Source organism: Leptodactylus fuscus, chromosome 3 (assembly GCF_031893055.1).
Source record: "Leptodactylus fuscus isolate aLepFus1 chromosome 3, aLepFus1.hap2, whole genome shotgun sequence".
Lineage (NCBI taxonomy): Eukaryota > Metazoa > Chordata > Amphibia > Anura > Leptodactylidae > Leptodactylus > Leptodactylus fuscus.
This window is the reverse complement of record NC_134267.1, coordinates 198,699,800-198,717,019: the sequence shown is the minus strand read 5'-3', so window position 1 is coordinate 198,717,019 and position 17,220 is coordinate 198,699,800. Positions and strand designations below refer to the sequence as shown.

Below are 17,220 nucleotides of genomic sequence, written 5' to 3'. Positions count from 1 at the left end.
CAGAGATGTATGTTACATAGAGAATATGATCTAACTAAGCAGAAACATCGCTAGGCTTTCAATCGAAGTATCTTCTTGACATCTCTCATTGGCGCCTAATATGTGATAGCCCCCAACTACATCACTGACTTCAGGCTAGGTGTACAGGTTACAGTCTGGTTATGATTGTTTATGGTTGGATTCACATGTGGCAGATTTTCTTGCAAAGCTTCTGCAAATGAAAATCAATTTATCTACAATGTGTTTTTTGGGGGGCAAACACAGGGATTTCAGCAAGTTCCAGATGAAATGAACAATCTGCAGAATGGGAATCCGCCCTAAATAGGTGCTGGTTGTGAATGATCCCTTTATAAGCCTGACTGCAGCCAGATATTTGGAGGCCATTTTCCTTTGCTACTATCTAAAAGATATACCCGTATTATACAATGGTCACTTATGGGGTCTTCCTGTCGGCACAAACTTTTGTCTTGTGATCGGTGACTCAGACCTATCAGAAAATGTCTAACAACCTCTGCTCAGAAGACAAATCATCATGTTCCCTTACCTGAGCTGACTTCAACGGTGCCACGTGGTTTTGGATATAGTGCCAAAATCATAGAGTAATATAGTGCTCAAAAAACATTGCCACAAGCTGGCCAAATAACACCTTATAGCTGAAGCTGCAGAAAATCTCCATTTTGTTGCAGATTTTGCTGTGGCCAAAGACAGGGGTGGATTGAGCAGAAGGGAAACATCTAAGCAGGGGTGTAGCTTGAGGGGATGCAGAGGGTACAGTCGCACCGGGGCCCAGGAGCCTTAGGGGGCCCATAAGCACTGGCATCAGTACTGAGATTACAGCTTCCATCTGGCCCATAAACCAAGGAGACCCACAGATTACCCTAACCACAATAAAGGTGATTAAACTCCTTAGTTTCCGTAACCATCACTATCAAGAATTCGCTTTAGGGATGAGGTCGGGGGCCCAGGATAAAGAAATGCTCCAGGGCCCACAAGGCTTTAGTTACACCACTGCATCTAAGTGCTTCCTAATATATCCTATTCCTCATGAAGTCATCCTAGCTTTGACCAACAACCACAGCAAAATCTGCAACAGTAAAAAATATAGCAATGCGTGGCCAAAATCTGCAACAGATACAGTGTGGAGTCCGTGGTGTAAGTAAACTTTTGGCACAAGCTCCAAGCTATACCAGCCATTGATGCCCCTATCTGTAGGCTATAAGCCCTATGCAATTGTAAAGGTTGCACACCCGTATAACCAGTCTTGCCCCTTACTTATGAGTAAGTGCAAAGCAAATTCTAAAAGAAAGTAGTGCAGTGGATATGAACCATTTACATGTTTTATCACCATGTTTGTTGTGGACCTTTATGACACATTGGAAAAGACTTTCCTCTGTGTAAGACTTTCCATCTAGACAATTTTATGGCCATCTGAGACTTCACTAAGGAAGAGGAAATTACCACTTTCTTCTAGATAAACAATATTCGATATCTTCTTCAAGCAACTGTGGACTCGCTTAGTAGAAGCCATGTATTCCTACCAAGAAAACATGGGCACCTGCTAAAAACCTTAGGAAACAACAGTTGCCCAAGTGCATTAACTGGTGACAGGTGGGGGTGTTCGGAGCACTTGTCATATAAGCACTGCTGTCACTGAATGAACAATAAGCCGTAAATGTAGGAACAGGCGGGAGAAGGATATAGGCAATATAACTGTCAGTGGTGGGGTTGTCTCGAGTGGATTACTTTAGGAGGCTGCAGGGATGTTTAGAGCAGGTTCAATAGTAAATGGTGTCTTAGGTAGTTTACCAGTAGTACTCTACTGCTGAAAAGAGGCGACCAGATCTTCATTATCTGCGGGCAGTAGGTCATATACGCAGTACTTGGGCTCCAATGCAAAATGGGCCCCCACTTAACACTCGCTATCTATAATCCTGGTGTCTTCATATGTTGTATGGGATCCATTGGTCCTCCTCAGGCGCCTGAGCCCTGTAGAGATTGCTTCCTCTGTACCACCTATAGCTGTACCTATGATTATAGGGCAGGAGGTGCTAAGATTCAGTATAACTTGTATCATGAATAATATGACAGCTTCTCTTTAACCCCTTCCCAAAATCTGACATACAAGTTCATCATAATGTCAAGGTGGGAATATGGAGAGGACTGGTACTGACTGTATTACACACAAGATATCAGGACATAGAAGTGTGGTATATGTAAGCTTCTAATATACTGCAATAAAGAACAATTCACAACATGTTCAAACCCTAATAGACTAGAAATAAAACTTAAAAAGTGGGGAAAAAACCCTATTAAAAATATTGAAAAATCAAATAACCCCTTTTCCATTTTATGCCATTCCATCTGAAAAGTATTAAATCATATGTGCGGGAAGGGAAGACATTTCACCTAAAGCAGGTCATTTGTACTTTATGGTATAATAGTTATTATCTCTATAGTACAGTATAGCTCCAAAAATAAGCACCCCCTAATACCTATTCTGAAAAGTATTGAATGGCAGATGACCTGGCCATGGAGGCACACAGCATGACCGGAACATTTTCCAATAGTATTACAATAGGGGCAGCATGGTGGCTCAGTGGTTAGCATTATTTCCTTGTAGCACTGGGGTCATGGGTTCTATTGCCAGACCATTGAACATTCCTGAATTCTTGGTCATATCCAGTGGCAACTGATCAAGATAAAGATTGTCACCACTAAGATGGTTAGAGAAAATCTTTAAAAGTCTACAAAATTGAGAATTATTTCTATTTGTATAAAGATTTAACTTTTAGTTGTCTAGGAATTTAAGTACGGTTATGTTCATGGGAAAAATCCTTTAAGACTTAAGAGTCCATTCACACAGAGGAAAATGGTGAGGAATTTGGTGTGGAATTTCAGCGCTGAAAACAAAGCCTCCCATTGCTAGCAGAAAAAGGAACCCATTGAAGTCAATGGGAGGCTTTTTTTTCAGCGCTGAAATTCCACACCAAATTCCTCACCATTTTCCTCCGTGTGAATGGACCCTAAGGGTAATTTAGGCAAAATCACGGGCGCAAAATAACGCGGCGTATACGCTCCTAACTCCCATTGAAATCAATGGGATCTTTTACGACGCGCAAACTCTGACACACTGTATATGTGCCAGATCACGCTCAACGTTACATCGTGTGAACTTACCCTAACACTGTAGTGTTCCTTTGTTATTCCTCTTGGAAATCCTATGAATATATTGACAACTAGATGTTACCAGCCCGAGGTGTGTTCCTATGCAATGTAGGGGCACAACCCTTCAACAAGAGGAGCAGTAAAGGTCCATTCACATGAAGTTTTATGGCGCTGATTTTTATGCTGAATCTGCGTCAGAATCCATGTGGAAAAAAAAGCCTCCCATTGAAAGCAATAGCGGAAAAAGGAAGCCATTGAAGTCAAAGGGAGGCTTTTTTCCATGTGGATTCCGATGCGGGTTCAGCGTCAAAATCAGTGCCAATAAATCTGTGCTAATGGACCCTTAGGCTAAGGCCCCAAGTTGCGTAAAAGCAGCTTTTTTTGTTGCAGATTTTATTGCGTTTTTGAACCAAAGTGAGGAGTGGATTGAGCAGAAGGTAGAAGTATAAGAACTTCCTATATATTTCTCATTCCTTTTGTAGCCATTCTTAGCTTTGGCTCAAAAAAATGCAACAAAAGCTACAACAAAAAAAAAAACAGCGTTTTTGCAACGTGGGGCTTCAGCCTAATACTGATTTGTCAATTTATATATGGCTTTCTGAAAGGAATGACATAATGAACAGTTCCAAGAAAATGAGGTTTCGGATGATTATTACATAGGGAATTCAGGTATTTACTATTCCAGACATGTCAGGAGATGTGACAGGTCCTCTTTGAAGTGGTTGTCCAAAATAGGCAACATCTTCTCAGAATGAAACCACCTCGGCATTCTGCTGACATCATCAGAGGACCCTATATAACATTACTCATTGTTTGCCAAGTCTGCAGGAATTGAAGCCACACATTCGTTCCTTGCATTCTTAGTCATAGAGAGGAATCCCAAGTAAAGCAAGCTAAGGACTACAAGATTTACATAAATGCAAATCTAATGAAGAGGATCTGGATTTTATAGATAGATACAGAAATAAGATATAGTACTCTGTAACGGGTCATAGACATGGCATAACTCACTGGCGGCCACCTTGCCTCCTCTCCACCCCATGCTCTAGTATATTTAGAGCCTTCACCATAGTCATGTCACTGCACTGACAATACATATGGCACCTTGTTCCAGAATATCTCCGCTGACATGAGCTGCCTCCTTGTTTTAGAGTAGAGTCTTGCTAGGACAGCTGGTGGACATATTTTACGTGAAATATTTGCAGAATGCTTGTGGTATATATTTGTGATATATATTATCTGGATATATTATGTGTTATGTCTGGCCCGCAGGGTACGGTATGTCTACACAGAGTGTGATATATACGTAATCTGCCCTTGCACTACCCTGCCGTCTTCTGAATTCTATAAGTAACAACAGATATAATGTACAAATTTTAACATCATGAGAAGTTTAGATTGTGTATTTAATATTAAAAAAGGTTCTGTGTTCTATATGTGTAGTCTTTTTAAACTGTGTATCAGAGAGGAGTTTGTCGTTCGGCACAATTCATTGTGAATTACGATGTGTTGCCTACAGTTTGACATAGGATAACTGGTAAATTCCCTGTATCACAGTACATGGACTATACAGCCTTAGCGGGCATTCACACGGAGTACGATAACTCGCGGCAGAATCAGTGCTGAAATAAAGACTCCCATTGACTTCCATGGGTTCCGTTTTCCACGCGGAACACTTTGAAATGAATGGGAGGCTTTTTAATCCATTGATTTCAATGTGTTCCTCATGGAAAACGGAACCCATTGGGGGTCTTTTTTTCAGTGCTGTTTCTGCCATGAGTTATCGTGCCAGAATCAGCACCACTTTACTCCGTGTGAATGCCCCCTTAAGCTTTGCAGAAACGCAGCTTTTTTGTGGCAGATTTTGTTGCGTTTTTTGAGAAGTATAAGGCTGGGTTCACACGGGAACACACAGGAGTTTTCTGGACCAGATTCTGAGGCAGAGGCCACCTCAGAACCTAGTCCAAAAAACAGCTAGCTGTGACTAGATGCCGATGCACTGTTGCGGCATTCCGCTTCGGATTAGGCCCAAAAGAATGGGCCTAGTCGGGAGGGATTGCCGCGAGGTGGACGTCCGCAGCTGAATCAGCTGCGGAATCCGCCTAAAGAAAGGCCACGTCACTTCTTTTTTCCGCGAGCAGGAAAAAACCGCTCGGGGAAAAAGATAATTACCGACTCCCATTGATTTCAATGGGAGGCAGTTTTTTGAGCAGGATTTTGCACTACTTTTCTCTCCTCATGATTCGTGCAGACACCGCACAGAAAACACATGTACCCCATTATAGTCTATGGGGTCTGCGGATTTCCTTAGGTAACCACTTTGTAATCTCCACAGTGGCCTCTTCTTCTCCCAGTAGGATGTAGAGTTTCCTCTTCTCGTCTGTCTGGGATGTGGGCAGAGAGTCTTTGGTAGTAGACGGCCCTCACAGCTGAGTATTTGGTGCAGTGTAGCAGGAAGTGGGTCTCGTCTTCTAGGGTCCCCTGGTCACAGTGCTGGCACAGTCTGTTCCCCCATGGCTTGTACGTCTGCCTGTGTCGCCCTGTCTCCATCTCCAGGCTGTGGGCGATCAGTCTGTACTGGCTCAGGGTTTGTCTGTGCTTGGGGTGGCGTATTCTCTCCAGGTAGGTGTCCATGGTGTAGTCCCTTTGTAGGGATTGGTACACGGTGAGTTTCTTGGAGTTATTTATTTCGTTTCTCCATTCTTCAATGTACCGCTCTCTGTTTGCCTCTGTGGTCGCCTTTATTTATTTAATATATTTTTATGCAGAATTTATACTTTGGGGAATAGATGATAGAATACAGATATGTTAGTAGTGGAGTTAATCCTTACAGTTATAAAGTGTAAGGCTGCAGCTACATGTACAGCTTAACATACAAGCCATTCTGGACATTATATTTTGCTCTTTGTTTTTCCAGTGCTGAGTTCTACACAATACAGTAGGAGATGATGTTGCCCCCAGTGGAGTGTAGAGGTAAGTGCAGCTCCTGGAGAGAGTGAGGGCGGAGAGCATAGTCCCAGGAGAGGGAGGGAGAGGGGAGGGGCAGGAGAAAGGTTATGTGTGGTTAGAGCTGTTATCCCAGGGGGAGCCTGAAACTCTCACATTCCTGGCATAGCACAGCTATTGAGGCAGTACAGCCAGTGTGTTAGGAAGAGAGTCAGTCTGCTCTGAGCTCTCAGGCACTGCACAGCCTGCTCCCAGCACTAAGGGATAGACACCAAGGACATTGGCACATGCTGGCACCACTCTGCAGCAAACACTGGCGATGATCTGGTGAGAGCCCTACGGTTTTTCATACTGCTCTTCTGGGCATCAGATCCGTAATATGGACAGTTTAGGTTTTTTTTAAACTGTTTTTATGCAATATTTTCTATAATATTTTATGCAATGTTTTCATTTTAGTTTGTATATGTTGCAATTTTTTATTACAATGTTGTTGTTTTCCTTAGTATGTGTTTCTACGTGTAGATGTTTCTTATATCGTGACGGTGATGATACAGTAGACTTCGTTTCAATGAACATATGTTAACCTGTTTACGTAGAGATGTGGTTATTATACTTTTACCACTGTATATATATGACGACACGTTTATGTCTGTATACTTATTATGTATTATTTATATACCGCCTCTTCTTTCTTTTTGCTAAAAAGTGGCATATGGATGTGGTTGTCTTCTAGATGTTTGCCCCATTCACTGTGTACTCATAGGACTGGTTTCTTGTTGGCGGCATTGTCACGAACCCTAGAAATATGTTCTTCATCTGCATTGTTAACTATTTATAGTGTTTAGTAGAGATCTGGTGACTTGGTATGCATTGTTTACAACGTTAAGGGTTAACAATGGGGCATTCTTTCATGGGGAGAGAAGGAAAGAAATGCAGGTGTTTGGTCACCCCTAGCAATGGCTGAGGAATTCATGGGGTATTTTTTTTTTGTTATTGTTCTTATTTTGAGTGCAACCTTTTGTATCGTTGCGGCAGGGCTGCAATCCACAAAGAATGTCAATTGCAACACAAAGAGGTTGGTGATGTCACGCTGTAGATATTTGCGAGGTGGTAATATCTCCTACACGGTGGAAAATAGCTATGAGCATTAAGATAGCAGGAAATCCACAGGTTTGTGGTCATTGGACTCATCATCTAAGGATGTTGTGGACAGCAATGTATAGAATGTTGACTATAGCCAAATGTATTCAACCCAATGTCCTGTTGCAAAACTATCTGGAAACCGCAAGACATGGAGTTCATTTAGAAAATGTCTCCTTGAGAGGACATCCAGTGTAATATTTCATTTTTCCTGAACTTTGGTGTTCAACTTCAACTAGGATATCTGGTATTGAGATGAAGGCTGCAAAACAGAAGCTGCAGGGGGGCATACCATAGAAATACTGGACTTTATCTCTTTAGAAAGAAAAGGGGAGGGCGAAATTCCAATCATTAATACAGCCCCCCTGCCTAAAACAAAAAGCAGGTCAAAAGTCTTACCTCTCCAGAGGGGTGTTGGAGACGAAAGCAGTAGAAAGGTATTTGCCCACAACAGATACCATCAAGGTCAATCCTTGGCTGCTAAATGCTCAGTAATAGTTAGGGTTCCACAGCCTCCGGCAATGTCTATGCTACCTATTGTCGTGCACGTATATTGTTGAAGTGAGAAGGAAAAAGAATTTACGTAAGAAATGGTATACATATGAAGAAGAAAAGATGAATCTATTGTAACATGATGTTTTCTCATTTGCAGGCGGCTATCACCAGCACCTTAGATCAGCAGAAGAATCGGGGAAAGGATTATCCAGTATTTTTATTTTTTATTTTTTTTCGTGTGGGATTTATATTTATCTTTTTGAGCAAGAATGAGAACAGCGGAGGATTCGTCTGGAACGGTCCTACACCGTCTTATTCAGGAGCAACTGAGATATGGGAATCTGAGTGAAAATCGCACCTTGTTGGCCATCCAACAACAGGCTTTGAGGGGAGGTGGGGGCAATGGAAGCCCTAGGTCATCCCTTGAAAGTCTTGAACAGGAGGAGATGCAGGGGAGCCCTTCCACAAGGCAGGAACCTCAAGGGCAGGAGCACCATTGTGACCATTTCTACTTGGAGAACCCTATGTATAAAGCTTACGAGTTCCAACATAAAGGCGAGGAGCTGCCAACCTACGAACAAGCCAAAGCTGCCCTTTCTCAATATTATGCAGCACAAAATGTCCAGATGGTTGAACATGCTCCTCAAAGACAAGACCAGTCCCTTATGGATCTGAAACACGGCCATGTAAGGTCTCTTAGCGAGAGGTTACTGCAGATGTCTCTTGAACGTAATGGCGCCAAGTCTCAGAACCACATGAGCTCCTCGCACAGCTTCCCTCAACTTTCTAAGCAGTACCAGTTATCAGTAGCTCGTGGACAACAAGATGGAGGAGTACACTACAGAAATGCACCACCTGAGTATCCAACTTACAGCCAACCTGACCATATCAGTGGGTACGCTCCCGAACAAAGGCAATATTCTGGAGATCTCCCAGTATACCATCAACCCGATGTCAGGTAAACACATGTGAAATCTTGTTCTATTCCCTTACAGTCTAACATGGTCCATAATGATACCTTCTTCTATATGAGAACCAGACTTCAAACAGCATGAATTGTGCCTGTGCAATAGATGTATTCACCGACACAGACAGGCCAACACTGTATTAAAGCTACTTCAAAGGAAGATATAAAAATCCCTTTAAACTCCCGGCCTTTGGCATTTAGAAGAGATCCCTGACAATAAACACTGAACTGGTGGGCGACAACTCTGCATTGTTCACACAGGAAGAGATAAGCAAAGACAGGAAGTGGCTCCATATGCGAAAGAGGCAGATAATGCTTAAGGAATATTTTCAGGCTCATAGTAAAAGAATTTTCTCCCTTGTTAGTTCTTGTAACCCCTTTGGCAGCAGAAGCGTTTAGTCCCATGAACGGAAATACCATCCCCATTGTGCTAGTCAATATGAATTCCTAAGGTTCCAGTAAAGGAAGATGGAGTATTCTGGCAGTGCTGCCTTCCTTCCAGACGCTGGTATCCGGCCTACCTCTGGAATGGCATGTTGATCATAGGTGGCGGATGTATACATAATGTATACAGACGGTAATTATATTCCTAGCGAATTGCAGACATACTCCAGACCGATGCTGGAATCTTCAAGTTTCGGTGCGGTTACTTTTAGGTGTCGCTGCCTTCATCTGGGAAAGATGCTACTTTGTGTAGGTTGTACAAGACCGTACAGGCCCCGTGTACAAGTGAATGCTAATCTCTCCATGATGTTATAAAAACAGTTTCCAATGTGAAGTCATTTGGTTATTTTGGGACAGGAAGGAAGCGCATCAATCAGCATTAGAGCTCATTTACATCATAAAACAAGTAAAGATCTGTAGTATAGCTAATATATGCAGGTAAATGGGACTTAACCTTCTCGTTTTCTTCCTTGCAGGGTAATGCCAGATCCTAATGTACAATATGGCCAAATGGCGTCCTTTAACACAGCGGGTAGTCACATGGCTCGAATGGATGCTTTGCTACGAGAAAATGAAAAACTACGCAGGGAACTTGAGACCTACAGTGAAAAAGCAGTCCGAATCCAGAAGGTAAAAACCTAAATAACCTGCGGTGTTATTATTGTAGGCACACGTTACAAGTGCGCTGTACGTCTACGAGCTGCCATCCCGCAGCTGTCTTTCCCGTCTACTGCTACATCCCAACATTTTGGAAAACCCATTAGTGTCCATATATGATTCCCATCAACAAACAGGTTATTGTAAAGGTTCTCCAGCTGGTCATGGAGGGTGGGGTGTCTACCCCTCTCGGTTTTGTTTTGTCAACCCTTTCACTTTCTCTGCCCCATCTCCCCCCCTCCCTATAGTCTCCCCTTTAACAGCTGCGAGGACTCTTTGCACAATGAGGCAGCTATGAGCCATTTGTTAAAGGCACACGTAGAGCTGAAGGCCGCTGACAGTTGCTTGGGTTTTGTGTTCTGCTTGAGCTGACCTGATGTGGCATAAATGAGCCATTGTGTGCTGATGAAAAGGTGCCTGTGTTAGGAAGGCCTCAGCTGTAAGGAGCGGGGAGGGGGTGCCAGCCCCTTCGCAAATGTGTAATCCAGACAGGCAGGTGGCATAAAGTCTACAGACATAATCAGTGTATAAATAAGGAGCGCCATGGTGCTGTCTGGCCCTTTAAAACTATTCTGTTTAGAAACTGAGTGTAATTAGATCACTACCGGATTGCGAGATTCTGTTTAGATTTGCAAGATTAGGCTTATCCTGCATAGAAAACTGTTTAAGTTAGGATTATTATATAGATGGAATACTATAAAACTGTCAAATAAGAGGTAAAAGAACTGAAAAATGTTGAAAATGTGTGTGTATACATAGATAGATAGATAGATAGATAGATATGTATTTGTATGTATATATATATATATATATATATATATATATATATATATATATGTAATTGATTGAATTAGCACTATAGTATATAATGGTATAATTTTTGCAATATGGTGTCAGTGCACTACTAGACAGTATATAGTATTACAGTATATAAATGTATAATAGTATTATGCTATATTATATAACTATAATCTATAACTTATGTAACATGGTGTCTTCAGTGCACTAATAAACATTGCAGCCTATTAACCCGTTTCCTATTTTATAGCTGGAGACGGAAATTCAGCGAATCTCCGAAGCCTACGATAGCCTCATGAAAGCATCCTCCAAGAGGGAATCACTAGAGACCGCCATGAGGACAAAGATGGAAGGAGAGATGAGACGCATGCAAGACTTTAACCGTGACCTGAGAGGTGAGGGAAGAAGGGAATAAATAAAAGGCCTGTTATACCCCCATTATTTTGCCATGTTATGAGCCATCAATCATCATTATCTCCTCACAATGGATATTAGTGTTAAGTGAGTGGACTCAGTCTCTGAAGACTATCAAGTCCTTAAAAGCCATGTACCAAGAGAACTTAGACAATAGAGGCCTAGAAGAAACAATGAGGTCTTGTGACAAAGCTCATTAACCTACATATCCTATCAACATTGTATTAATTGGAGTCTGGTATTAGCAAAAGAGAAGATTCTGGAGCGCTGAGCTCCGCTGTCCTATATACAGATATAAGACAGCTATATTTGAGAAGAAGACCAGGTCACTAGAGAGACAGCTTCAGAAATAAATTGTAGATGAGGATACAGTACAATGGTGGCATGTTTCATCAATGCGGAATGGTGGAAGTCATTATGGCTCAAGTCAATAAATCATTTTTGTGTTTTTTCCTTAGAACGGTTGGAATCTGCAAACAAACAGCTGGCGGCCAGGAGCTTGGAGAGTCGAGAAGACAACCAAGGAACTGTATCCAAGCTAATCGCTCAGTGTAAGTTTTACAAACCAACCCTATAACCTTTGAGCCCCAAAATGTTCATTTTACTGCAAAAACCAAAATTTCCATTAGATTGGAAGATATTTATGTAGAAAATAGGCAACCAGCATGCTGTTAGGAACAGCGAGTGTTAAGAAAAAGTTCTGAGTGTATACTTATTCCACCTCTATTACACACTCTGCAAATATTACAGCTGAGTTTATAGGCGTTCATATACAAGTGAGTCTACACCTGAAGGCTGTGTACGTGGGATCTGGCCTGACGCACTTTAAGGATACAGGGGAGGTGTGTCCATTCTCTTGCTTCCTGAAGAAAAGGCTATGTTGCTTTAGCAAACAAACAAGAGTTCAATGTGACCTGAATTCCTCGCATACCAGTAGCCGAGAACTTTACCATCCCCCTTTCTTAGCTTTAGAAAAGTGGAGGGAAAAGAGAAAAAATACCAAACGGCTAGACTAGCAAGGGTTAACAGGTTAACGTCTGTAGTCTGGGTAGCAGAAAATTCCCGTATGAGTGCAAAGTAAAAAATAATGAACTCTATGAGGAAGTAGATCTATAGAAGCGATAGGCTAGTGTATGCGGAGTGCCGTAATGCAGAGCAGGCTTGTAGAAGCCAAAGACCATTATACTATGGCCTACAGGATTCCTAGTGGTTAATCCACATTCCTATAAATTTCTATTACTTATACATTGTATTTACTCTATACATATTCATGATCTGATGGCACTGAAAATCCCAATGTTGGAGAGTTGGGAAAACCACCAAAGAAAACTGTCCTAACCAGGATCTACATCCTTGAACTGTTATGCCCCTGGTGTCTAACGTCTCCAAGCCTGGGAACCTTCATGTTTGCCTAACCTTTTCATGGAACAGTGAAGTAGCAGTCAAGTTTAGGAATATTCTTGTTAGGTCAACCTACATGCAGACAAAGCTCTTGCAAACATGTTCGGATCTCACAGGCCTCTTGGCTGTTTACAGAGCTTATCGTACCTCTCAGGTCTCTTCTTTTTGTTTGCCAAGTCTTCTAAACCTTGCTGGGATCTTCAGCTCTGAGGGAACGTTTCTGGCTAGTAGACTACTTGCAGCTGTTATATTAAAATCCGTTCACAAGTTCTTTGTTAAACCTGCCGTGTATTTATTTCTGGACTGCTCTTCCCACCAGGGACGAGTTCACGTTGTGAATGGTTCATTGTAACCTGTTCCAACAACAGGGTTTAGCATCAGTCAGCTACTTCATTCTGCCTACCGTAGAGAGAATTTCTGGTTATTAATGAAATATTTTTTTATTCCATGCAGGTCGTGAACAGCAACAAGAGAAAGAGAAGCTGGAAAGAGAGATCATTCTTCTGCGTAGTGCCAACGAGGACCAGCGGAGAAGAGCAGAGCTCTTGGAGAAAGCCCTCAGTAATGCCCAGTCAACAGCAGCCCGCACAGAAGATGAGCTCCGCAAGAAGAGGGCATATGTTGAGAAGGTGGAGAGACTACAACAAGCTTTAAGTCAACTCCAAGCTGCCTGTGAAAAGAGAGAACAACTGGAATTGCGTCTGAGGACGAGGCTGGAGCAGGAGCTGAAAAATTTAAGGGCTCAACAGGTAGGGATGAGTATAGTCCTCAATGTTTTATATCTCTATATTGACTTTCTAAATCCAAATCCAAGCAAAACCCACACTAACAAAATCCTTTTACCAACAGAGACAACCATTGTCACAGAATGGAGGTCAATCACCTGAGCTATCTGTCCAAGTTCTGTCTGAACAACTGAGGGAAAAAGAGGAACGGATATTGGCACTGGAGGCGGACATGACCAAGTGGGAGCAAAAGTATTTAGAAGAACGCACTATGCGCCAGTTTGCAATGGATGCCGCCGCCACTGCTGCTGCTCAGCGAGATACGACGATCATAAACCATTCACCTCGCCACTCACCAAACAATAGCTTCAACGAGGATCTTCTGATGGTCAACCACAGGCACCAAGAAATGGAAAACAGGTACGCTGGCTAGTCCATATTTTGTATCAATAAGTGACATGTTTGTGGGTGTGACTGTTTTTTCCTTTTCTTTACATTGTATTAAGTATTTTTGTGTTGTTTTTTCCTATGTAGAATCAAAGCTCTACATGCTCAGATCCTAGAGAAAGATGCTGTTATCAAGGTCTTGCAACAACGCAAACCCCATCAGGGTCCATTACGGCCGGCCAAGTCTGTACCCTCCATTTTCACACTATCTCTGTCAACTCCAAATTCGGTGACTGGAGAGCGACAAGCCAACATGTCACAAGCGGCAGCAGGTGATTACTTATATATATTACTTACACATTTCAAGACAGCCAGACTTGATGTTTCAGCTGTCTGATGTTCCTGTAATAAGAACATTATACTTATCATTGCCTTGTTTCTTTTCCAGTCACTCAGTCGAACTCTTCGCCCCCTGCCAATGCTAGCATCTTACCTGTGCACTCAAAGCATGGCAGTAAAGATGGAAGCACCCAGACGGAGGTGTCAACCGAATTAACAGCTGTAACGGACTCCCTCCTGGACAATAAACCATCTACATTAGGTAGGTTTCTTGTGTCCATTGAGATCGGGACATGTTTGGTGATTGAACAATATGGGTTTATAAAGGGATATTCTGTAAGCGTCATACCAGTAAAGTTAGGTTTTTGGTGCACGTTGTTAGCACTACTACAGTAGACATTGTATGTTCTCCCATCAACCAGTCAACAAGTGGAGTCTTCACTCCACTACAGTATTATAATGCAAGCGTGTTGTGTTGCTAGAATGAGTGTCTATTCTTTCAATGCTCATACTCAGAAGACGTTTCGCAACGGCAGAAGCTGCACTCGCTCACCTCCCCTCCCCCAGGCTGAGCCTGTGCCGAGCCTTGCATAGCTGAGAGCTTTCTCCTCTCACAATCCCTGCCAAGGCTTGGCCTCCCTTGGTGATGACTAATGCCAATGAATCTCAGCTATGCAGCTGGGAACAGAATGCAGGTGTGAGGCCAAAGATTGAACGAAGAAGGGGGGAAGGGGGAGAAGGAACATCTCTAATGTACAAAACAATACATTATTGATATCTTGCCTGCGTTTTAATATAAAGCCCCGTGATAAGAGTGTTGGATGATATATAAAATGTATCGGGAAGAAGAATGTTAAATACGCACATTGTCACTCGTTCCCACTAGTTCCCACAAGTTCCCAGATTAGAAAAAAAAAGTTGTCGGATCACTTATAATACCGCCCCCCTCTTTCCCTGGTTTGAGTGGCACTAAGAAGCTTTTGTTCGTCATTATGCTCTTAAGAACAATTAGTCAATAGAATCTTAAGGTTTCCTCATATTTATCACATTCCCATTACTCTGCACCAGAAATGTAACCTCACCATAAAGATACAGTCTGTCTGCTCAGCACGTAAAGCCACAGACATGTCTGGAATGTCCCCCCACCACTACCAGCACTTCTCCATGCGGCCAAAGAAAATAGCCCATTGTGACCCAATGCACTCATTTAGGAGTCTTGAGCAATCGTGCCGCATACATCATCCCAGACAAACGCTTTCACACTACAAGGAAGACCCACTGTCCCAGCTTCACTCCTTGTACAATTCATTGTATGGAATTCAGACCACATATTAACATGACTGATCACATGGTTGTCTCATCATCTGTCTATTCAATGGCCTTTGTGAAGGGTGAATCAGAGAATGGAATCACTAGGGTGCATAGCGAGTGCTTCGGTGGATAAAGTCCAGTCATGCATGGACAATTTGCTTTCATGCTGACGGGATATCCAGTGAATGTTCTCATGGGTCGGCATCTCAAATATTACAATCTAGTGTGCCCAATGCATATGAAATGTGTGAGTGCTACACGTAATTATCATGTCGGCTTCATAATTTACATTATGATAATGATTTTATCATGACCAGTTTGTTTAGTGCTAAGATCTGAAGCTAGCCATACATTTCAGATGTCTTTTAGCCATGGATTATATCTACTGTATGGTCAGTAGGATGGTCCTATAGTTTGTGGTCTTCAAAAAGAACCAAAAATTATTTTACGGTGAACTTCTTCGTACCGTCGTATATTAATGACCTGTCATTTTTTTGTTTTTCAGAATCCGTATCTACTGCAAAAAGCTCCAACATTTCTGAAATGGTAGAAATCCTCATCTGAGCTATCTACTCCTTGGGGACAACACCCGAATGTTGAGAAAGTCTTACATGACCAGGAACCATGCCTGGTCAAATAGCTGTAGTCTACTGGGAATGAATCCCATGTTCATTCTCTAGCTACGAGGCAGTCTTACCACCAGAACATGGCGTGTTCAGCTTGGAAGCTCCAACCTAAATGTAGATGGACTTTAGAGTCGCGTGAGCACTGGCTGTTAAGAAGACAAGAAGATTCGAGAAAGACTTCCTTAGATTTTCACCCATCTGAAGTTGAAGACCCTTTCCAACTTCAGTTAATGTGATACAGTGTCTGATCTTTTGGAACTACAACTCAACCACAAGGCTTTGATTCATGTGGATACAGACTCTGGGAGGGGAGATGAATAAAGTCTACGTTTGGCTTTCGAAAGCCAAGGGCCAATCCCTGTTGCTGCTAGAAATACCTACAAAAATGTAGGGGTTTGAAGTGGTTTAAAGTTGTCGGACTCTCGTCCCAAACATTTGTCATGTAAATACTTATGTGTTTATTTTTATAGAAGACCTTCTTCTGTTGATTCTCACTTGTATTTATACATCTATGTTTTTGTCTTTTTCCGAGACCTTCCGAGGTCTACTCTGATTTATGTTCTATCATGATACAAGGGTCAATACATGAGTTGAGGCTCATTGTTTGATACTTTCGAAAAAGCTCACACAAGTACAAGCCAAATATATTCCTTGTACATCTCCACTAGATCATATATTGTATTTATTTTATATTTGATAATCCCTTCCCCCACTCTGACTCCTCTCTTTCTTGTCTGGTTGCTGTTGCTGGTCAACAGCGGCAATTTTTTCATTTCTATTCTTGTACATTGTTTACAAAATTAGATCAGAAGAAAATTGCATAATGCAATTTGCTAAAGATTTTTCTAGAAATTGTCACCCCTTCCTTCGCCCCTCTGACACCAGAATGGGTTACAAATGTAATATATTTTTTGTATTTGGTATTTCTGCCTATCTGCGCTGTGAAAGTCTGTTTTATTCCAAAGATGTATGAATCTGATATATATTTTTTGTGAGTTTACTTAAGTTATCGAAAGTATTTAAAGATGTAAGCGTGGCTGTTGTTTCTTAATATTATTCGCTTAATGTATGCTGCCTGGATGCCGTCTGGTTCTGCTGTTGCAGACCAGAATTTTGTTATTTTAAATATGAAATTAAATAAATTTTAAAAGTAAAATGAAATCTGTGTCAACCTATCATTTGCTGTTTCACAAGGGAAGTTGGAACTTAATTGGTCAATATCCTTAAAGGTGTTGTCATCAATATTGGATAGGGTAAAGGGCCATCCACTTTCGGCTTCGTACACACGCTTATTGGTCAGGGTGCCTAATGTTGGATCCCCATATATCCTACCCTAAGGATAAGCCACCAGTATCTGATCTCAGACAACCCCTGTAAACCATCACTCAGGATAACACTGGTACAC

At 41.9% G+C, this 17,220-nt stretch overlaps 1 protein-coding gene across 1 annotated transcript; it reads left to right on the top strand.

Moving 5' to 3' along the window:
* Positions 1–6,260: 6,260 nt before the first annotated feature.
* AMOTL2 (angiomotin like 2) lies at positions 6,261–16,976 on the top strand. The gene is made up of 10 exons (XM_075269052.1): positions 6,261–6,438; positions 7,904–8,704; positions 9,634–9,787; positions 10,863–11,007; positions 11,485–11,577; positions 12,881–13,176; positions 13,277–13,572; positions 13,687–13,871; positions 13,988–14,140; positions 15,695–16,976. Exons 2-10 carry the CDS (start codon positions 8,016–8,018, stop codon positions 15,751–15,753), a joined length of 2,070 nt encoding a protein of 689 aa, XP_075125153.1. The 5' UTR covers positions 6,261–6,438; positions 7,904–8,015; the 3' UTR covers positions 15,754–16,976.
* The last annotated feature ends 244 nt before the right edge of the window (positions 16,977–17,220 follow it).